Source organism: Rattus norvegicus, chromosome 5 (assembly GCF_021556685.1).
Source record: "Rattus norvegicus strain SHRSP/BbbUtx chromosome 5, alternate assembly SHRSP_T2T, whole genome shotgun sequence".
NCBI classification, from domain to species: domain Eukaryota; kingdom Metazoa; phylum Chordata; class Mammalia; order Rodentia; family Muridae; genus Rattus; species Rattus norvegicus.
In genome coordinates, this window is record NC_141538.1 from 142,094,928 (window position 1) to 142,118,916 (window position 23,989).

General features: G+C 46.1%; 1 protein-coding gene across 27 annotated transcripts in view; it reads left to right on the forward strand.

Annotated features, from left to right (window-relative positions):
* Nucleotides 1-4,547, forward strand: part of Rhbdl2 (rhomboid like 2) — a 45,164-nt gene extending 40,617 nt beyond the window's left edge. For 14 of the 27 annotated variants that reach the window (XR_015619555.1, XR_015619553.1, XM_087548340.1 and 11 more), the window contains 2 exon segments: nucleotides 1,114-1,175; nucleotides 4,060-4,547. Coding sequence is in view for 23 of the 27 variants with exons in the window: in XM_087548340.1 (XP_087404466.1) it covers nucleotides 1,114-1,175; nucleotides 4,060-4,239 (242 nt within the window). In the remaining 4 variants the exon portion in view is untranslated. 27 annotated transcript variants of the gene reach the window in all.
* The last annotated feature ends 19,442 nt before the right edge of the window (nucleotides 4,548-23,989 follow it).

The window sequence follows — 23,989 nt, forward strand, 5'->3', positions numbered from 1 at the left end:
GCCCGCCGATAATTCCAGCACTCTAGAGGCCAAGGCAGGAAGATGCCCTCAAGTGTGGGCCCACTTGGGCTAGATAATAAATTTAAGATAGCCTGGGATATATAGTGAAACCCCATCTCAAGCAAAATAAGGCAGGCGTTCCTAAGTGCTTCTGATATTTCTGGTTTGAGGGGACATTTGTGTCTCAGGGACTTCATGCTTGTTGCTCACTCTGCAAGAGTCTTGCTTTACATATCAGCATGGGTTGCTCCATCTAGGGAAGGATGCTTAGAGCTCCCCCTGATCCTCCTATTAAAAACAATAGCTTGGCTGATAAAACATCTCAGTAGGAAAAAGTGCCTGACACCAATCCAGACATATGAGTTCGAGTCCCAGGACTTCCACATGGTGGAAGCAGAGGATTGACTTCTGCAAGCTGTTCTCTCTCCACACAGTCACTGTGGCACATAAATACACACACACACACACACACACACACACACACACACACACACACACACACAGAGAGAGAGAGAGAGAGAGAGAGAGAGAGAGAGAGAGAGAGAGAGAACTAATTAAAAATAGTATTTTAAAGGATAGTCTATTCCTAACACCCCCAATCATCAATTCTTTGTATTTTCACTGTGGTACTTGGCACAATGTGGACACTGTTATCTTTTGTTAGTTTGAATGGTTTTTGAAATAGGGGGGGGCTCTCTCTCTGTTTCCCTGGCTGACCTGGAACTTGGTATGTGGATGAGGTTGGCCTCGAACTAACAGAGATCTGCCTGCCTCTGCCTCTTGAGTGCTGAGACATCAGCTAACAAACCTAGCAGTGCACACACTCCCTCTCCCACCAGGACACTCACCTCCATAAGTCAGGGCCATCTGGTCTGCTCTTCACTTACGTCTACCATGAGAATAGTCTGTCGCTTGTTTGATTAATATGTCCATAGATGGGTTACTGATAATGTCCACTTCATTAAGCTCTTGTGGGAAGTAATGAGTTAATGGAGGGAGAGCTCCAAGACCAGCAACCAGCAGGGCAGCAGAGTAAAGCAAGACCTGGCCAAAGGGAACAAAACCCTGCCCACTGTGGAGATCCCAGGCTTCATTGGGCGTCTTCTCTTCTAGTTGCCTCAGACATGGGCTTTGCTCTCTACAGAAGATTCTTTGTCCCTGCAAATGGGTCTCCGGTGAGTTTACTTTCTTTCTTCCCTCCCTTCCTTTCTGTATTTGTCTGTGTGTGTTTGTGTGCATTTGTGTGCTCTCACATGTACATGCACACATAAGTTCATGCTGTGTATGTGGAGGCCAGAAGACAACCTACAGAATAGGTTCCTGCCTTTTATCCTGTCTCTGCCTCCAGTCTGGGATTAGAGAGACCCACTCCAGTTCTCTTACAATATTCACTGCTGGATCCAGCTTTCTTACATGGGTTCCAGGGTTCAATTTTAGGTTTTCAGGCTTTTGAGACAAGAACTTTTACTCACTGAGATATCTCTCCAGCTTCAATTCCACCCTCACCCCCCCTTTTTTAAAAACAGAAACACTTATTCTCCCATAGAAAAGAGTCATCCTGTAATCTCAGTATTCAGGAGGCTGAGTGAGGTAGGAGGATCTGGTGCTTGGAGCCATCCTCAGCTACACAGCAAGTTCAAAGGTAGCCCAGGCTACCTGAGACTGTTTCAAAACAGCAACAATAGTAACAACAAAATAAAGCAAACAAACAGAAAAGGGATATCAAATAGAGATTACAACTCCAGTCTAATTAAAGTGCTCAAACTTCCATTTGGAAGTTAGAAAATTTTTTTTCCTAAGATAGATCTGGGGAGATGTCTCAATGGATCCAAATTTCCAGCACTCATGATGGCCAGCCCGCAGTCCCAGCCCTTGATAAGTGGAGACTGGGATCCCCAGGGCAAGTTGACCAGTCAGTCAACCAGGTCATTGAGCTTTTATTCCAGCGCTGGGAGGCAGAGGCAGAGGCAGGGGCAGGGGCAGGGGCAGGGGCAGGGGCAGGGGCAGGGGCAGGGGCAGGGGCAGGGGCAGGGGCAGGGGCAGGGGCAGGGGCAGGGGCAGAGGCAGAGGCAGGAAGATCTTTGTGAGTCTGAGGCCAGATCTTCTGCATACTGAGTTTCAGAAATATATGGAGACACACACACACACACACACACACACACACACACACACACACAGAGAGAGAGAGAGAGAGAGAGAGAGAGAGAGAGAAACAGAAACAGAGAGACCTATCTCAATATAAATAATAAAGTAGATGGATGGAGAACTGATTGAAAAGAACAGCTAGCCTCTGACCTCCACATACATACATGCACATGTGGTTACATATTCATGTGTAACCATAGACATCCAATACACATATGCACAGGCACACATATATGCACAACCAAAGACAAAAGCAAACAATAAAAAAAAATTAAAGAGTTCTGAGGAAATCAGAGTTCAGATTGTCATTTGGCTCTCGTCTGCCATGCTGATAGCTATTCAAAAATAGGTGACACGGGCTTCCCGCGCCCACAGAGAACTTAGAGTGGAAAACTGATGGAGTGGTGCATGCCTGTAATCTCCACACACTTGTGAGCAGTGAAGCTCATCTTCACCGCATCGTTAGTTCAAGGCCAGGAGGCTCTGTCTGTAAAAAAAAAAAAAAGTGATCAAAACATAGTAATGATCTGGGCAGGCACTGGTGACTTCGAGGTCAGCCTGGTCTAAGAGCAAGTTCTAGGACAGCCAGGGCTACTCAAAGAAACTGTGTCTGGGGGTGGGAGGGAGGATATAGCAAAAAAAAAAAATGTGTCCAAGTTTACTATAAAAAAAGCTGACAAAAGTAATGTTCAGTTTTTTTCTGGGGTTAGTCTTTGAATGTGATAGTTTGTTTTTATTGTTATTTAATGTCATTTAATTCTGCTTCTCCTTTCAATAACCATTTGACAACAGCGATAGATACCTCATGGCCAGTCCCACCCTGGTCTCTGGGCTGACTTTATAGAGGGAGGCATCTGAAAGGCAAAGCTGATCAAGAGGATAAGAGGAACCGGGTTCTGCCTTGTGTGCTTAGAGTGGGCGGGTGACATGTTTTATTAGGGTTGGTTGTCCACATCTATAATCCTAACACTGAGGAGACTGAGGCAGGAGACTTTCTGTGAGTCCTGACTTTCCAGTACAGCCAGGGTTATATAGCAAGACCTTGTCTCGAGGGAAAAAAGGAAGGAAGGAAGGGAGGGAGGAAGGAAGGAAGGAAGGAAAGAAAGAGGGAGGGGAAGAAAAAGAGAGGGGAAAGAGGAGAGACAGGAAGAGAGACTTGGGTTGGTGAGATGGCACAGGGGTCCAGCACTTCCTCTGCAAACCTGGAAACCTGTGTTCAGTCCCGGAAGCCATGTATGGTGGAAGGAGAGAGGACCTCACAGTTACCCTGTCTGGCACATGTGTTTTGTGGCATGTGAACCCCATCATAACGTGCATACACAATAATAACAAGTTACATAAACAAGAAGGAAAACATTTTAGTTTAGCTTTGGTTTTCTGAGACAGGGTTTCTCTGTATAGCCCTGGCTGTCCTAGAACTTACTCTGTAGTCCAGGCTGGCCTTGAACTCACAGAGATCTGCCTGCCTCTGAGTGCTGGGATTAAAGGTGTACGCCATCATGCCTGGTCACATTTTTGGGCTTTCTGTACTTTATAACATAACCGTGTCTTGGGGGACAAAGGAGTTTGTGTCTCCTCTGTCTAACCTCAAGACCCAGACTTTAAGACTACGATATTTACACTCAAGTAGGAGAACCACAACTGGACTGGAGAGATGGCTCAGTGGTTAAGAGCACTGACTGCTCTTCCAGAGGTCCTGAGTTCAAATCCCAGCAACCACATGGTGGCTCACAACCATCTGTAATGGGATCTGATGCCCTCTTCTGGTGTGTCTGAAGACAGCTACAGTGTACTTATATGTGATAGATAGATAGATAGATAGATAGATAGATAGATATTCTTTTAAAAAAGAGCCACAACTAAAATACACAATTAGCATTTTCTCCATCCATTTCTCTTTCCCCTCTCTCCAAGGTGTCCTTCGCTGCTCACATTGCAGGCGGATTTGCTGGGATGTCCGTAGGTTACACTGTGTTCAGCTGCTTCGACAAGACCCTGCTCAAAGACCCCAGGTTCTGGATCTCGATCGCGGCCTATGTAGCTTGTCTCTTATTTGCTGTGTTTTTTAACATCTTTCTGTCCCCAGCAAACTGACTTGCCTCTGTTATAAGCCACTTAATAAAAGTGTCACATGGGAGGAAGTGGCAAACTTTGTAAAGAAACACAGATATCCCAGCCTATGCTAAGAATGTTATTAAAAAAAAGAAAGAAGACAGGACAGCAGCTGAGCTTCCAGCGCGAAGCAAGAAGATAAAAAGCAAAGACTGGGCCTTTCATGCACAGAGCATGCGTGTGTGACCCTGTGAAGGAGCCTTGATATCCTTGGGGGATGTAATTTGGAGCTTGTTTATAGGCTCCACGAGAGCTGCACTATCCTGATAATAAACATTTTTCATATCTGGCTCGGACTCTTGCTTCCTGTTGCTTCGAGGCAGAGCCGTGTGCCTCATAGGATGGCTAAGAACTTGGCAGACTCCAAGAAAGCCTTAGGACTTGGGTCTCTGCGGACATCTCTGCAGCTGGGATTACACACAGGCTTGCGTGACACCAGCCTGGGGTCTCCAGTCTTTAAGGCCAGCTCCACTGAGCTCCATTCCCCAGGTAAAACCCTTGACAACCACTTTTCAGTAGACAGAGCACAACCGTTTGTTATTTTTGTTTTTAAAGGTTTGTTTGTTTTTTGAGACAGGGTTTCTCTGTGTAACAGCCCTGCCTGTCTGGAACTTGCTTTGTAAACTAGGCTGGCTAGAGATCCTCTTGCTTCTGCCTCTGGATTAAACTCCGCTGGGATTAAAGGCGTCGGCTACCACAACTGGCAAGACTTACTTTACTTTTATGTGTATGAATGCTTTGCCTGTATGCATGTATGTGTACCATATGCATGTACTATGTCCGTGGAACTGGAGTTACACATGGCTGTGAGCCACAATATGGGTGTTCAGAATCAAATCTGGGTCCTCTTCAGTAGCAACGAGAACTTCAAACACTGAGCCATCTCTCCAGCCCCAAGCAAGACAGTTGTGTTTTTTATGTATGGTTGCTAGTTTTTTGCAACTCAGAAATGTATATGATATAGATACTATTCTGTATCTTAGGGATGAGGTTATGGGAATGCCCAAACCACCAAAATACAGTTGCATACTTGTGGGTTTACAGCTACATTATAGAGGTGTGTGTGTGTGTGTGTGTGTGTGTATGTGTGTGTATGTGTGTGTATGTGTGTGTATGTGTGTGTATGTGTGTGTATGTGTGTGTATGTGTGTGTATGTGTGTGTATGTGTGTGTGTGTATGTGTGTGTATGTGTGTGTGTATGTGTGTGTATGTGTGTGTATGTGTGTGTGTATGTGTGTGTGTATGTGTGTGTGTGTGTATGTGTGTATGTGTGTGTGTGTGTGTGTGTGTGTGTGTGCGTGCGTGCGTAGGCATGTGCACCATAGCACACAAGTAAAGTAAGTGGGGGTCAGAGGGCAGCCCTTAGAAGGGAGTCAGTTCTCTTCTTCTGAGAGGCCAAACCTACTCCATCTTGGGCCCAGCCTCCATCTTAAAGAAAAACAGCCTGAGAACCTGACCTGCAGCAGAACTTAAGCTGTATCTATCACCAAGAAGGACCTCACGGCTTGTCCTCGGCCAGAGTTACTCCCTAGCCACTTCCTAGCAACAGTTAGTCAAAGATTTCCAATGTACTTTCAGACCGTTTGCGATTATATATGGTTCTGCTTCAGAGGACCTGTCAGCCTATAGTCATCCTATTAGGCGCTTGCCAGACTGGACACCCCCTTACACTCCCTCACTTGCTCCCATTTTCCTATAAAACCTTGTCCTACCGAAGGCCGCTCCACCTTCCTGCCTTCCCTTCCTGTCCTGCGGTGTCAGGGTTGGGTTGGAGGAGAGCCCAAGCCCTAGCTTGTAATAAAGAGACCCTAATGCTATTACATCAAAGATGGCTCCTTCGTGGTCTTTTGAGGTTCACCAACACTTCCTGTCACACATCCACTGGAAGAGCAGTCGGTGCTCTAACCACTGAGCCGTCTCTCCAGCCCTGAGACATATTTGTTGACTCCCTTTCAGCTAGATCAGCTGGGCAGCCAGCGTCTAGGTTGTGAACTGCTCTGCCGTTCACTGGGTGCTCAGAATTCGAACCCAGATATATGTATGCAGGATCCTTTCTCCCAGCTCTTAGACTACGCATGTGTTGTACACACATTTTGAAACCCTAAAAGGTTGAATCGCATTCCTCTTAAAAGATTTCTAAAAATTATATGTAGCTGTGTGTACCAATGTGCACCTGAACGCAGGTGCCCTCAGAGGCCAAAGGCATCATAGTTTTTGGAGCTGGAGTTACAGCTTCAGACCACCTGACATAGGAGTTGCTAACTAGACCTAGGTCCTCTGGAAGAGAAGTGCTTTTAATCTGAGCCATCTCTCCAGCCTCAAGCCAATTTTATTTCGGTTTTGTGTAACCCTTGGAACTCCCTCTGGAGACCAGACTGGCCTCAAACTCACAAAGATCTGCCTGGCTCTATCTCCCGAGTGCTGAGTTTAAAGGCATGTGTCACCATCTTTACTTATGAGTGTTCTGCCTGCAGTTATGGACATACACTGTGCCCATACCGAGACCCCCTGGAGCTGGAGTTATGATTGTGAACCAACATATGGATGCTGGGAATTGTCCTCTGCAAGCGTAGCCAGTACTCTTAACTTCTGCACTCTCTCTAGCCCCTACATCCAATTTGAACCTATACATATGTTAAGGCTTTTACAAAGACTGAAAGGTTTAAACATGTATTGATTTATTTCAGGACAATAACCGGATGAAGGTTCTTGGCTGAGTAAGTCTTCATGTACTTGGCTTCACTCTTTATTTGTAATCTCCACCAACATCTGAAATCATCACACGGGGATGAAAACTCAAGATACCCACAGTGACCCTTTCAAACTGTCTAACGAGTCCAAAAGCGATTCAAAATGGGGTTTGTTGAGAAAGTCTTTGCTTCTCTTTTACCAAGATGTCTCATTCCTGAAGTTCTGCTCAGCAATTTTTAAAAAGACTTATGTGAGGACACTGACGCTGTCTTCAGACACACCAGAAGGGGGCATCAGATCCCCATTACAGATGGTTGTGAGCCACCATGTGGTTGCTGGGAATTGAACTCAGGACCTCTGGAAGAGCAGTCAGTGCTCTAACCACTGAGCCACCTCCCAGCCCCAAAGCATTTCTTGAAAACAGGCTGAGGTGAAAAGGTAAGAGGAGAGAGCAAGCTGCTTCCAGGTTGCTCCATTGTTCTCTGTAAGAGTTTCCATACAGCTCACCTAATGAACATTGTGACAAGAACACAGGAGGGAGAGGCCACAGCAACAGTATCAAACATACAAAATAGTCAGGCAGCCAGCAGTAAACAAATAAGACTCTCACTGAGTTACATGGATCATCAGTTGGAGAGCTATCACAGACATAACACTGTTTACCAGCTCAGATACTGAGCTATCAGTGACCTTACAGCTAGCATAGCTGTCTTGGTAAAAAAACCTAGCTCGAGCTATGGGCTAGTTGGTACTCTGGACATACCTATGGAATTGTTGGGTAGACAGAAGACAGGCATTAGCAGGCTTGGAGGCCACTGAGGATGGACCCTTCCCTCAGCATCAGCTTTGGATGCCATCTCCCGTTTCCTTGGTAACAAGCAAGGGAATCATCACCATTGTCCTTAAGATTCAAAATGCCCTATGAAATGGAGGGGGTTTGGGGAGGACCAGGGCCAGTTCCTACCGGTCAAAAAAACACAGAGCTCTACCTCTGGCTGTGGGTGGTGACGTGATGCCTGTCCCCAAAGTGAGAACGTTACATATTATTGTCCCCTCCCTCCTTCCAGGTCTCTCCCTGTTGTCACTTTTGTGATTTCTAATGGAAAAGCAATGTTGTGCCCTATACACGCCTTTCTATCTTTTCATCAGAAACGTAATGAAGTGGAAACACGTCCACCCTGATCATCAGGGTGGTCTGTGCTCAATGGAGACCACCACCTGTGCAGCCTTGTGCAGCCCTTCACCTTGAGCTTGCTCGCTCTTTTTGGACCCTGACTCTTCTGCATCTCCATCCTCCTGGCACTGGCAAGCTTCCAGCAAGCTTGCCCTGTTTTTCTTTCAAGACTGCAATACAATGGCCCTCAAGCTTCCTCCTGAATTCATTTGAACATTATTTTTTTATGAATGAAACCCATAAAGAACCAATAATACTTCTTTTCTGTTAACATATCCATATATTCAAATAACTAATTTCAAAACATTCTTTAAACAAAATGTAGGGTCATACATCGTAGTGCATGCCTTTAATCCCAGCACTCCAGAGGCAAGCAGATCTCGGAGGTTGAGGTCAGTGGATCTACACAGTGATTTTCCTGGCTAGTCAGGGCTGCATAGTGAGGCCTTGTCTCAATACGAAAATCGATGATGATGATGATGATGATGATGATGATGACGACGACGACGACGATAAAGGAATTATAAATTAAAATCTTCGGAATTTACATTTTAAGTTTGCCCAGCAAAAATCAGTTTGGAGATTTTCCAGTACTTAATAAAAGCACACTTCAGTTTAATTATCTTTTAGGCTATAAGTTTTCTCTCTTGTAAATCCTGTGGGGTTTTTTTGCTTTTGTTTTTGTTTTTTTGTTTTTTTGTTTTTTTTTTTCTCAGCCTCAGCACAGGTCATGCCTTACATCGGGAACACAGATGGCCACATTTCTGTCTTTCCCCAAGGACAGAATTTACTGAATGGCAACAAAGCCACACGGTTTAGCAGTTTCCTTTACATTTTTTTTTTCCATTTAAAAACTTAAAAAGTTGGACTGGAGAGATGGCTCAGGGGTTAAGAGCACTGACTGCTCTTCCAAAGGTGGGGGGTTCCCAGCAACCACATGGTGGCTCACAACCATCTGTAATGGGATCAGATGCCCTCTTCTGGTGTGCAAATCTATATGCAGACAGAGCGCTCATAAATAAAAAAAGTCTTTAAAAAAAAACCTTAAAACGTTATGTGTGTGTGTTTGTCTCTGTGGGGGTCTGTGAGCTGTGAACACAGGCGTTCGCAGAGGCCGGTGGTGTCAAACCTGCTGCCGGTGGAGTTCTGGGCAGTTGTAAGCCACTTATGTGGGAACTGAACCCAGCCCACTCCTTTTTTTTTTTTCGGAGCTGGGGACCGAACCCAGGGCCTTGCACTTGCTAGGCAAGCGCTCTACCACTGAGCTAAATCCCCAAGCCCACCCAGCCCACTCTTAGCCATCTCTCCAGTTCCAGTTCAGCGGTTTGTCATCTGTCTGCCTTGGGAGCCTGCTGGAGGTGAATGCACACTCTTTCATTCCAACCTTAATTACTAGCGTTAACTCTCATATCACACAGCAGATATATATATCTATATACGTTTATGTAGGTGACAGAACGAGCTGAGGTAGAGGTCAAGACGTTTCAGAAGTGGGAAAGAAGAAGAAGAAGAAGAGTCTGTATTGACGGAATAATGAGCCAGGCCAGTGCTGGGTCAGGGCTTTAGCTGGGGCTGCCGAGTCGGGTTCACAGAGCCACAGAGCACAGAGCAGCAAAAAGTTGAGCTGTGAGGTGAAAGCAGGAAACAGGTTAGGAGCTGGAAATGGTGGCTCAGGGACAGCTGGGTGAATGAACGCCAGGCTGTGTCCACAGCAGGGCACAGAGCCAAATCCAAACTCAAGGGATGGTGGGGAGTCAGTCCTTGAAGCATCCCAGGCATCAGATGACAGGTTGAGGTGGGATCACTCCATCTTGGTATTGAGAGGTCATCGGTTTATGGGGGTCCAGGTGGAGGAATTGCACCTTTTTCTTAGTTTGACGTACTTAGCTAATAAGCTCTTGGGTCTGGCTGTCCATGTGCTCCTACAGATTCAAATCTCCCTCGCAGACTCGGCATTGCTCTCTGGTCCCAGGGATAAGTCGTTTGTCAGTCTGTGCTGCCCGGGGTAGGCATGTCCACCCAGGGGGGTTGCTGTCACCCTTCTGCTCAAAATGTTTTGTAAAGGCATGCCAAGAAGTTAAAAAAAGGAACGCAAAAATGAAGTGGCTACACCGTGGCGTTTTCAGGAATGCCGGCCGGCCAGTGGCACAGTGGTTTGTTCCAGGTTGCGTTAGACAACACTATAGCCACCATAGGAAAGACGTCACGCAACATATGGTCATGTGACCTGCTGGACACCCCTGCCTCTCTAACTCAAAGGTTCTATGGAACGCAACTCAAGAAGCCTTCCCTGCCGTAGGCCAGGCGCTCGAATTGTTAAACCCACACAAATGGCATAATAGCTAAAAAAAAAAAAAATTCTATAAAACTGGAACACCTCAGAAGAACCGGGTAAGACAAAGCCAATTACCAAATAAAGTCACCAAAAATGGTTCCAAAGGAGCCCCAAACAAAATGGAAGGCAAAGTGTGAGGCACGGTGATCGGAAGATACAGCCAAACTTTCTATAGAGTTCCAAACAAATTCTACAACCACCTTTGTTTCACCAAAGAGGCAAAAACCAGAGGGTGCTGGCTGGAGTAGAGACAAGCAAACACAATCCTTGGAATAAAGTGGTTTTGGTGGCTGCTCTGACCAATCTTTCTGTGGGCATCATCTTGTTGTGAATGACTGCCACTCAAAATGTTCTGGCTGGGTGACCAAAACATTTACTGGTGTTATTAAGGACAAAAGCTACACCCTGACATCTCTAACTAGCCAGGTCTGATTATCCATTTCCAGTTTATTTCCCAGACAACTAACTCTGTCTCTTGTCTCTGGCTTCTGCCTGTCACACACCATTTCCCCTATCCATAGGATATTGGTGCCTTTCCATAGATAGGTGGCATTTGTGGACGCTGCTATTCCTAACATCAAGAGTCATGGAGACCAAAGACTGGTATGAGCTTCAGCCTAAATCACAGTCCTCTTCCCAGTCACAGCCACTGCATTACAGACAGGCAGGGTGGCTAAAGCTGGGGCTGTGCAGGGAGGTCATTAGCTCCCACACCAGGGAAATGGTGCAGTGTGGATGCCAGAGGTTGGGAAAACTTTGATAATGACTGGTGTGTTAGGAGCATAACAGCGTGTGTATGGGGAGAACTGCTGAGCTCCTGAGAACTTGGGAGAGCACAGGGGGAGCCTTGAGAGGGCAAAAACCCTGGTCCTCAGGAGAGCGAGTGGAGGAAATGAGTTTCCAAGCTCTAGACTCCCACACTCTAAAAACAGGAGGGCAAGTTTTATAGTGAGCCCCAAAGAATTTGGGAGCCACACCTTGGGCCTAAACTCTTGGATGTCAGACTTCTTAGGGTTGCCCCTGTCAACAGTAGGGTGAACTATGGGCTAGCTGGGCAGAATTGACTCACCTTTCCCAGCTACTGGGGAAACAGAACATAGTCTCCGGCTTGTAGGCTCTATAGGTGAGTGCCAGCGCCCTCATCCTGGTCACTTGCCTTTTTCAGACTGGCTCTGTCAGATGCCTGGAGTGAGGAGGGCAGGCTTGCAGTGTGGTAGACGCTCTCCTCGAAAGTCATGTTATGGTTTTCCCAAGAAAAAGCCTGAGGCAGTAACAACAATTGAAACCTATTTAAGAGTAGGGACCATGGCTTTGCTTGGCAAAACGAGAAAAAAAAAAAAGCCATTCAAGCCCGCGAGATACTAGGAAGTTTCAGGAACAGGGGGTACCCACAGAAGCCAAAACCAAGTATAGATTAAAGTTGGCTGGACTCTTTTCAGGAAAGAGACAGGAGATGGTAGTATGGAGTCATCAGAGGCTGCTGAGAGACACAACAAAGAAGAGTGCCACAGTAGCATCCAGATACACAAAACTCTCAGAAAGGCATAAAGACACCTCTCAGAGGGCATGAAGATCCAGCTGAAATCCAGTTGGTTGGGCAAGCAGCATGAGTCAAGTTTAGAGGGGAGGAGAGAGTGGGAACTACAGCCATTACGGAAAGGAAACAAACAGAAGCCAAGGTAGCTGATCCCTCCAACATAAGACCTTTTTTAAAAGAAGGAGGGATCGAGCCTGTCACCAAGGAAGAAACCAAACCAAGTTTGCTAAAGGGGAGGAAGGGCCCTGGGGCTTGGAGTTTTCAGCCAAAGAGCACCAGGAGTTAGGTCCTGGTATTGATAGGTGACTACCACCACTGGCTCAGGATTGTCACCAGAAGCCACAAGAAGACTGTTTAATGAAGGAGAGGTGGTAGCCACCCCACCCCCTCAATCTGAGGCAACCCAGTAATGCTGAAGAAAGTGCTTCCATGAGGCTCCACAGAGCCTCGCAGGGTAAAGCCCACAAGACACAGTTTAGTCAGAATCGGCACAAACTTCCGAAGTTCTGCACACTTAGAGCTTAGGGCTTAGGGCTTAGGGTTGGCGAGATGAGAATATGAGAAGCAGTGAATGTCACATTCGCTTAGGAGAAAGAGGTGAACTACACAACAAGGGAAGGAAACACCCACTGTCAGGTAGCTCTGAATCTCCATGTTTCAAGGGTCAGGCAGTCAGCGGTGGTAGGCACACTGCCTTGAAAGTAATCATTTCTTTCAAGGCCTCTGATGGTCAGTCTCTGGGAAAGAATGCTACCGACTTCATGTAATGAATTTTAGACCCCCCCTTTTTTTTTGGCAAGAACATTACAACAGTTGACACTAGAGAAGCAGAGATAATCTATCTTTCCTGTCCAGAGCACAGGGAAGCCTGGTCATCCTGTCAGAACTTCATTGGGGGGTGACCAGAGCACCTGGCACAAAAATCAGGGCCACCAAACGCGCCACTGCTTGTGGCATCCAAGTCTCTGAGCTTTTGCCGCCTTCCTTCGTTCCTCTAAACACAAGAAAATGGCATACATGCTTTCCCTTAATGAAAATGAGGACCAACCAGAGGACATCTATTTTCTACGTATGCTTCATCCACTCGTGACCGTTTTGAATGGGTGCTGGGAGGGTCCTTTGCTCTGCAGCTCAATGACTCCTGGAGCCCATATAAACCCGTTAAGTAGGCTCTGCTCTGCTTCTTAACTCAGGTTCCTCCATGGAGTCAATATGGCGTGGGCCTGGCGACACTTGAATGCTGGAGCTCAAGAGCTCTTTGCTCTGATGGCTGGACTCTCGAACTCTGGGTGTGTCCATGGCACCATGCAAAAGGATGAGGGATCCAGGTTCCTCTGGAACATTCTTTTTCTGTCTCAGGACTTGGAAGATTTTGAGGCTGTGCTTCTGACTAGGGCGACACTTCTGTGAAAAAGACCCCCTTTCTTTCTTTCTTTTTTTTTTCTTTTTTCTTTCTTTTTTTCCGGAGCTGAGGACTGAACCCAGGGCCTTGCGCTTTCTAGGCAAGCGCTCTACCACTGAGCTAAATCCCCAACCCCAAGACCTCCTTTCTTAAGGACAACTCCTGTAGAGCACCCTGGGACTTTATTTAGCTTTGGGGTCTTTTCTGGCCAGCCCCCCCCCAGAGACTGTGTTCATTTCATCCAGCTTCAACATCACACTGGCAAGTCTATGGATCATGACCCTCCAGGATACCCATTCCTGTGGTTCAAACAGCAGGTCTTTCAGAAAGTTCCCTCTTCCAGTCATTGGCAGATGCTCTGGTCCCTAACTGTTGGCCTCTATACCAGGAGATCCTGTAGATGGGAGGGAAATTTCAAAAGTTGCATCTTAAATGTCTTGAGAGTCATCCTAACGGGTCATATCTGGTTACTTCTAGCCACTGACGGAAGTCCCAGATCCTTTGCAAATGTCCCCGTCAAAGGAAGTCTTTGAAAAGGAGGTAATTTCAAAAGGTGCAACTTAACCTCTTTTGAGGATGAACTTCTGGCCTCTGCACCGGAAGATCCTTATGAGCAAGGGGAAGCCTTGCGCAAAAGCCATCTCTCCAGTGGTTTCTTATAACTGTTGGCACCCGTAGTCGGCCCACTGCAGATGCTCATATGTAGAAATCCGTTTTTTAAAAGGCTATCTCTTAAAATGTTGCAACCTCAAGTCGCTGAAGGATGAACTGTTGCCTTCGAGTTCCTTTTGAGGAGAGAGGTCTCTTAGAAGTTGCCTCTTGAGTCCCTTGCCAACAAATAGGACCCCCAATAGGAATTATGTCTGCGGAGGGATCCCCAGTGGGAACTGTGATCTTTGACCTTCCATTTCAAAAGGAAGGCTACTTCCGTCACTCCAGCTTGACCACTTTGGTTAATTCTAAAGAACTGGGATGAATTTGACCCTTAGACGGTGAATGTTGGGTTTCAGTCTTTTGGGTTCTTAATCAAGTCGGCACCCCTCCTTTGTACCCCTTCTTTTTTCTCCTTCCTTCTCTGGCTTTCCTCATTGTCCCCAGTTGGAGATGGCTTCCTCAAGCAACTGCCGTGCGCGAGCAAAGTGAGGCCTCAGCGGCTGCTGTTGCTAACGGTAGCTTAGAACTTCCCCGGTAGGCGTGGGCGGCCAGGTTGATGGAGATTCTGAGTCCTGTGCTCAGTTCACCAGCCGACTCGGTGCAGACCACGTAGTCAGATTTGCACAGCTACTTTGAGAACTGCTCCGAAGGGTGTTGCTGAGTCCCTAGACTCTGGTTTAGTGGTCACCTACCCACTCTACCAGGGGTGCCGTAGAGGGCGGATCCCCAGTGGAGGCCCATTTGACCCCAGAACCTCAGGGCTACAGGGTAGTGGTCCGTCCAACAACGGTGACTCGTGGTACCTTGCCTAGCCTTCCCCAAAATTTGCCCTTTGGGGTAATAGTCTTACCCTTGGAGGAATTCCCTATCTGATGATATTCTTAGCTTTGGGATGGTGAAAGATAGTGATGTCTTAAGGATACATTTGAATATTAAACAAAGTGTGGAGTTATAAAAAAGATTTACGTATTTATGTATATGAGTGGTCTATTTGCACGTATGCCTGCGTGACAGAAGAGGGCAGGGCATCAGATCCCATTGTAGATGGTTGGAAGCCACTCCGTGGTTGCCGGAAGAGGAGCCGGTACTCCTAACTGCTGAGCCATTGATCTCTCCAGCCAGAAACAAAACATTTTAAAGATTTATTGAAGTTGTGCATTAAGTTTTGCCGGCATGTATGTGTGTGCACCGTATTCACGACCGTTATCTTTGGAAGTCAGAAGAGGGCTTTGGATGCCCCGGAACTGAGAGTTATCAATGGTTGTGGGCTACCGTGTGGATGCTAGGAATCAAATCCTAGTCCTCTGCAAGAGCAGCCAGTGCTGGTGAACCATTTCTCTGGCAACCATGCTAGGTCAGACACAGAGGTGGGAAATGAATGACTTCCTAGGGAACTAAAAGCCCAAGATAATCTGACTCTGGTCTAAAACATTTTAATGCATCCATAATCTTGACGTTTTGTCATTTGGCCTTGTGGAATCTTCTAATAGAGGTGCAGCTCCCCCCCCCACTCCCTTTTTTCCTTTTCCATTCTTCTCCCCCCTTCTTTCTTCTGGGAACTGTAGTTCAGAAAAGTCGGGTACACGCTCACAGATGTTCTTACGTTCCCACCGGCATCCAATAGCCTTCAGTTATTAGGAGGTGCTGTTGGAGTGCACAGAGTTAGCAAGTGTGAATGTCATTTAACACAATTCGTAATCACAAACAGCAGGGCAGGATGGTGTACACCTTTAATCCCAGCAGCTCTCTGTGAACTGGAGTCCAGCCTGGTCTCCACAGTGAGTTCCAGGATAGCTGGAACTATATAAACAGTTCAGGTTCAGAGGACACCATCTCAACGGAGTATCTTAAGCTAGGCCTCTTAGTGAGAAGGCTAGGCTGATTCCATGACAGGCTTCAAATCAGCAGTTGGCAGTTAAGGAGACTAGGCCTAAACCTGTTTCCAAGAACTGGGCAATTGCAGAGGAGTCCAGGCCTCAGAACTGCCCCACCACTTGGCCTTAGGCAAGGACAATGGGTCAGCAGTCGTTTCCAGACTTCCTCAGTAGCAGTTTCCAGACCCCGCAGCAGGTCTCCAGCCCTCATGCCTGGTAATGGAAGGTCCCTAGAGATAGACCTGACAGATTAACAGAGGTCACCCACCCTGGAATTCCCTAATGTGCTTTAAATCAGGTCTTCAAGCTCACTTGGGTGTCTATCTTGGTAATGGGAGACCTCAGCATGCTTGGGGTCTACAGAATAAAACACTGTGTTTACATACCATTTCAGTCTGGGGTGCCATTCTGCAAATGATGGACACTTACATCAGAAGCATTGTAAAGCACAACGTTTAACATCTTTTCACCCAAGAGCTACGTAGCCAGTCTGCACACGTACTTAGCTTTTACCCTTAAAGCAAAATTTAGAAGCTCAGCTCACTAGGTGTGTGGGCTAGTTTTCCTGTCAACTTGACAAGCTAGGGAGGGAAGGAAGCCTCAAGTGAGAAAATGTTTCTAGATGATCTGGCTGTAGGCAAGCCTCTAAGGTAGTCTCCTAGTTAGTGATTGGTAGGGGAGGGCCGAGCTGGTTGTGGGTAGGAGGTCCCTGGTGCTATAAGAAAGGCCACCTTGTGAATTCCCGCCTTTGCTGTGCAAACCTTGCTCCTTAACGTAAAAACAGTTGAGGTTTTGTCTGTTGCTCTGTGTGTCAGGCTGAACACTGGCCCTGGCTGCCTCGGGGACCAGGAGACACTCACCCCAAGTGATGCTCGGTAGCTTGGCCTCCTAAGTTATCCCCGATTGGTGAATAAAGATGCCAATGGCCTATAGCTGGGCAGAGAAGAGAGATAGGCGGAGTTTTGGTTTCTGGACTTGGGGTCTGAGACTGGGCACCGCAGAGGGGAGAGAAGGTGGAGAGAAGAGGTGATTCAATGGGGTGAGCGAGTCTTGAAAACATGGCCCTGAGGGCTGGCCCCAGGTGGAACATAGCAAATCATAACTCTGGGTTATTGGTGGAGAAGCAGCCATAATAGCATAGAGCGTGGCTCTAGTGCTTCTAAGGCGTATTATAAATATGGTTTTGTGTCTTTTATGTAGGAACTGAATAATCAAGTGCAGGGTAGAAACCAGGCTGAGATTAAATAATACTAAAAACCTCTAACTAAGATATTAGTGCCAAGGTAGTGGGGGCATTGCTGTGACAGACCTGAACGTATATTTTGTGGGAGAATTGTGGAAGGACTTTGGCGATGTGGCTTTAAAAAGCCATCGAGCTTGGAAGATGGTGTTGAGAGAAACATAGAAGCTGGAGGCCTGGCTTGTGAAGTTTCAGAGGGAAGTTTAAAGACCCTATGGGACCATCTGCTATTTTAACTTAAGAGTCTGTCCTTCTGGTAAGCTGAGGCTGAAGGGTCAGTGGTGATTAACAAGGGACAATTGATGCTGGTCGGCTGGAGCTGAGAAATTAATTAGTGGTGATTAAGAAGAGACCAGCAAGGGCTGGAGAGATGGCTCAGCGGTTAAGAGCACCGACTGCTCTTCCTGAGGACCTGAGTTCAAATCCCAGCAACCACATGGTGGCTCACAACCATCTGTAATGAGATCTGATGCCCTCTTTTGGTGTGTCTGAAGACAGCTACAGTGTACTCACATACATGAAATAAAATCTTAAAAAAAAAAAAAAAGAGACCAGCATTATTGAGGTGAAATATTCTGGGAAGTGTTTCTTATAGTCAGCACACAGAATCTGTGTTCCAGAAGTGGCCAAGGTTGTACCTTGCCACTGGCAGCCAGACTTGATAGCGTAAGAGTCAGCAAGGTGCTGCTGAGTTTGAAGGCATGAAGGGGTCATGAGAGCAGCTGAGGCTTGGCACTGTGGCTGCGCTGGAGTCCCTGGAGAGAGCCCTGGAGAGGCTACTGGTGGAAGCACAGCCCGGTTGAAGGAAGAGACGACTGCATTTTGGAGATCCAGGACCACGGGAATGACCACCAAGGACAGCAGAAGCAGTGGAGTAGAGCCAGCTGGAGCCTAGAAGAGAAGCTGTGTGTGTTGCAGAGGACAGAGCTGGAGAAGAGACCTGTACCCTTTGAGGAACCCACAAGATGGTGAGCGAACCCCAGATGGTTGACCGTTGAGTTAACACACTGTTGAAGTTTTTGGGGGCTGGTTTGTTCGTTTTGCTTTGTTCAGATTGTGACTGTGCCCTGCTGCTTCCTCTTGAAGTAAGAAGGCGTTTGATTTACATTCGATTTAATAGGAACTCGCAGTTGAGAGACCGAATTCTAGAGCACTTTAGATTTTAAAAGAGACTGGCTATTTTAAAGAGACAGAGTTTTCAGGAATTCAAAAAATGTGGGATTTTTTACAATTTGGAATACTTCATATTGTGATGTTCCTATTAATGTGAGATCTCGGGGATAAGTAAGAAAGAGAAGGTTGTGGCTCGCTAGTGATGTGCTTGGGCTTCACACTGATAAGGGGTTAGGTGGGCTGGCTGGTTTTCTGTCAACTTGACACAAGCTAGAGTCACTGGAGAGAAGGGAGCCTCGATTGAGAAAATGCCATTTAGGGCTGGAAAGATGGCTCAGCTGTAAAGGCTAGACTTTTGCCCAAAAATACAAGAGAAAATTCCTCTATAAGAGGAGGGTATAGGCTAAATCCCTGTAGGGAATCGTCTTGATGGTTGATGAGGGAGGGCCCAGCCTGTTGCGGGTAGGGCCACCCTGGATAAGTGGTCCTGGATTCTGAGCTGAGAAAGCCCTGGGGAGCAAGCATCAACTCCTGCTTCCAGGTTCCTGCCCTGCGAGTTCCTGTTGTGCCTTCCTTTAATGATGAACATGAACCAAATAAACCCTTTCCTCTCCAATTTGCTTTTGGTCATGGGGCTTTATCACAGCAGTAGTAACCCTAAGTGGGACAAGTCTATTGCATTGATAAAAATTAAAATTTAAAGGACAGTGTGAGTTATCATAAAGGATCCCTTTATGATATATAACTGTATCTAATTTCTACAGTAATAAAACAATTACTGAGTCAGAGCAGTGGGATATACACCAGGACTTTCTTCTTTTTTAAAGATTTATTTATTGTGTATATAGTATTCTGCCTGCAGGCCAGAGGAGGGCACCAGATCTCATTACAGATGGTTGTGAGCCACCGTGTAACCGGTTGCTGGGAACTCAGGACCTCTGGAAGAGCAGACCTTGCTCTTAACCACTGAGCCATCTCTCCAGCCCACACCAGGACTTTCAATAGCGAGAGGGCCCAAATGGTAGTAGTTTTTTTCATCTGAATAATACAGAAAATAGCATCTACTGTCCCTTTGCATGGATTAAACTTACACATCTTTAACTGCAAACCCTTGTATTATATGTAAAACCCAAGCATGTAGTTCTACACATTTTTAGTCATAAGTACATAAGACATAGAGATGTACTAAAGTCATTTTAGGGCTGAAGAGATGACTCGGCAGTTAAGATCACTAGCTGCTTGTCAATAAAACCTGAGTTTGGTTCCCAGTCCCTGACTTGGGTAGTTCACAACCACCTGTAACTCCAGCAACAGAGGGTCCACTTCCCACTTATGGTATCTCTGGGTACCTGCACTACACACACACACACACACACACACACACACACACACACACACACACACACGGGACAAAATAAAAAGCAGAGTCCAATAACTTCATACATACAAACACATATATCCATGCATACATAATTCACACAGATATACATGCATATATGCATACATACATGCATACAGATCTATAGACAGACATATACACATTCACACACAGAAAAGCAAAGCTCGAATACATAGCCCCCCAGGAGCAACTTCAGGCCCAGGCCCAGAGGTAAGACCAACTCTTTTGCTCCAAGTAGCCTGCCTGGTGGACTCAGGACACACACAGAGGCAAAATTCCTCCGGGACTGGACACTTCCAGTTTTTAGCTGGAGCCCCAACCTCGATGGTCCCAGGCCACAGCTCCCTGCTCCCAAACCCTGTGGGAGAGGGAGCTCACCACCCAGACAGGTGGGCACTCCTGAGACTGCAGAGTGGGAGAGACCGCCAATACTGCTCACCCTTGCCCACATCCCTGGCCCAAGAGGAAACTGTGTAGGGCCTCTGGGAAAAGGAAGATAGGGGCACTCAAGCATCAGGTCCCCTGCGGTACAGACACTGCCCTGATCTGAAGGAACCCGATCAAAAGCTCCGTGCACCCAAATCCCGTGGGAGGGAGAGCTAAACCTTCAGAGGGGCAGACACGCCTGGGAAGCCAGAAGAGACTACATTCTGCCCACATTTCTGACTCCAGAGGAAAACACCTAGCGCCATCTGGACCCCCTGTGCACAGAGACCCGAAAAAAGACAGGGCAGGCCCTTCTGGTTGCTGCCCTCACAGAGAGCTGAAACGCAGGCCCCGAGGAATGACTTCAGGCCTGAGACCAGAGGTAAGACCAACTTTTCTGCTCCAAGTGACCTGCCTTGTGGACTCAGGACACAGGCCCACAGGAACAGCTGAAGACCAGTAGACAGGAAAGACTACACACCCGAAAGCAGAACACTCTGTTCCCATAACTGGCTGAAAGACAACAGGAAAACAGGTCTACAGCACTCCTGACACACAGGCCTATAGGACAGTCAAGCCACTGTCAGAAATAGCAGAACAAAGTAACACCAGAGACAACCTGATGGCGAAAGGCAAGCGCAGGAACCCAAGCAACAGAAACCAAGACTACATGGCATCATCAGAGCCCAATTCTCCCACCAAAGCAAACACTGAATATCCAAACACACCAGAAAAGCAAGATATAGATTTTAAATCACATTTGATCATGATGATGGAGGACTGCAAGAAAGACATAAAGAACTCTCTTAGAGAAATGCAGAATAACATAAATAAACGAGTAGAAGCCTATAGAAAGGAATCACAAAAATCCTTGAAAGAATTCCAGGAAAACACAATCAAACAGGTGAAGGAATTAAAAATGGAAATAGAAGCAATAAAGAAAGCACAAAGGGAGACAGCCCTGGATATAGAAAACCAAAGGAAGAGACAAGGAGCCGTAGATACAAGCATCACCAACAGAATACAAGAGATAGAAGAGAGAATCTCAGGAGCAGAAGACTCCATAGAAATCATCAACACAACTGTCGAAGATAATGTAAAACAGAAAAAGCTACTGGTCCAAAACATACAGGAAATCCAGGACTCAATGAGAAGATCAAATATAAGGATAATAGGTATAGAAGAGAGTGAAGACTCCCAGCTCAAAGGACCAGTAAATATCTTTAACAAAATCATAGAAGAAAACTTCCCTAACCTAAGGAAAGAGATGCCCATAAACATAAAAGAAGCCTACAGAACTCCAAATAGATTGGACCAGAAAAGAAACTCCTCCCTTCACATAATAGTCAAAACACCAAATGCACAAAACAAAGAAAGAATATTAAAAGCAGTAAGGGAAAACGGTCAAGTAACATATAAAGGCAGACCTATCAGAATTACACCAGACTTCTCACCAGAGACTATGAAAGCCAGAAGATGTCATACAGACCCTAAGAGAACACAAATGCCAGCCCAGGTTACTGTATCCAGCAAAACTCTCAATTAACATAGATGGAGAAACCAAGATATTCCATGACAAAACCAAATTTATACAATATCTTTCTACAAATCCAGCCCTACAAAGGATAATAAATGGTAAAGCCCAATATAAGGAGGCAAGCTACACCCTAGAAAAAGCAGGAAACTAATCGTCTTGGCAACAAAACAAAGAGAAGAAAAGCACACAAACATAATCTCACATCCAAATACGAATATAACAGGAAGCAACAATCACTATTCCTTAATATCTCTCAACATCAATGGACAAAGACACATGCTCCACTATCTTCATAGCAGCCTTATTTATAATAGCCAGAGGCTGGAAAGAACCCAGATGCCCTTCAACAGAGGAATGGATACAGAAAATGTGGTACATCTACACAATGGAATACTACTCTGCTATCAAATACAATGACTTTATGAAATTCATAGGCAAATGGATGGAACTGGAAAATATCATCCTGAGTGAGGTAACCCAATCACAGAAAAACACACATGGTATGCACTCATTGATAAGTGGATATTAGCCCAAATGCTCGAATTACCCTAGATGCATAGAACACGTGAAACTCAAGAAGGATGATCAAAATGTGAATGCTTCACTCCTTCTTTAAAAGGGGAACAAGAATACCCTTGGGAGGGAATAGGGAGACAAGGTTTAGAACAGAGGCTGAAGGAACACCCATTCAGAGCCTGCCCCACATGTGGCCCATACATATACAGCCATCAAACTAGATAAGATGGATAAGCAAAGAAGTGCAGGCTGACAGGAACCGGATGTAGATCTCTCATGAGAGACACAGCCAGAATACAGCAAATACATAGGCGAATGCCAGCAGCAAACCACTGAACTGAGAATGGCACACCCGTTGAAGGAATCAGAGAAAGGACTGAAAGAGCTTGAAGGGGCTTGAGACCCCATATGAACAACAATGCCAACCAACCAGAGCTTCCAGGGACTAAGCCACTACCCAAAGAGTAAACATGGACTGACCCTGGGCTCCAACTGCATAGGTAGCAATGAGTAGCCTAGTAGGGGCACCAGTGGAAGGGGAAGCCCTTGGTCCTGCTAAGACTGAACCCCCAGTGAACGTGATTGTTGGGGGGAGGGCCGTAATGGGGGGAGGATGGGGAGGGGAACACCCATATAGAAGGGGAGGGGGAGGGGTTAGGGGGATGTTTGCTTGGAGACTGGGAAAGGGAATAACAATTGAAATGTAAATAAGAAGTAACCAATAAAAAAAAGAGGAGGGGCTGGAGAGATGGTTCAGAGGTTAAGAGCACTGGCTGCTCTTCCAGAGGACCTGAGTTCAATTCCCAGCAACCACATGGTGGCTCACAACCATCTGTAATGTAATTCAGTGCCCTCTTCTGCACACTTCTTTTGTGTGTCTGAAGAGACCTACAGTGTACTCATATACATAAAATAAATATAAAAGGATAAAAAATAAAAGAAGAGGAAAAGCAAAGCTCCAGCAAGCAGGCTCCAAGCATTCCATACATACACACACATACATGCACACACGTGCATACACATATACACACAATTGGTGGATGGAGCAAGCTCCGACACATACCCAGACAGGCTTTACATACATACATACATACATACATACATACATACATACATACATACATACACATAGTTGATGGATGGAAGGAACCATGTCCTAGCCTTCCACACTTTATTTTTCTTCCATAGCTTCCATATCCCAGCAAAAATCATTAAAGCTTTATAAAATTACATTGTAATTACATTCTGGTTTTCTTCTAGTGAACGATTATGAAAACACAGTGTTTTCCCCAATACCTTTACAAGAAATAACATCACGTAGTACAGATAAAGAAAACAAATCGTTTCCAAAAACCCACACATATTTGTAAGTAAGCAGCTTGCTATAGACTAACAAAGTGTAAGCTGGCAAGGAAGGTAGTTTTCTCAGCCCATTTCTCTCTCTCGCTCTCTCTCTTTTTTTTTTTTTTTTCTTTTTTTCGGAGCTGGGGACCGAACCCAGGGCCTTGCGCTCGCTAGGCAAGCGCTCTTCCACTGAGCTAAATCCCCAACCCCCCCCTCTCTCTTTTTAAAAAGTATTTATTTAATATATATCAGTACAGTGTAGCTTGTCATCAGATATACCAGAAGAAGACATCAGATACCATTACAGATGGCTATGAGCCACCATGTGGTTGCTGGGAATTGAACTCAGGACCTCTGGAAGAGCAGTCAGTGCTCTTAACCACTGAGCCATCTCTCCAGCCCCCTGACTGTTTCATTTGATGGCAGATGTAACTGTACATACCTTACTCAGGGTGAACCGGATTAAATACCTTCTGCAGGAAGGGATGC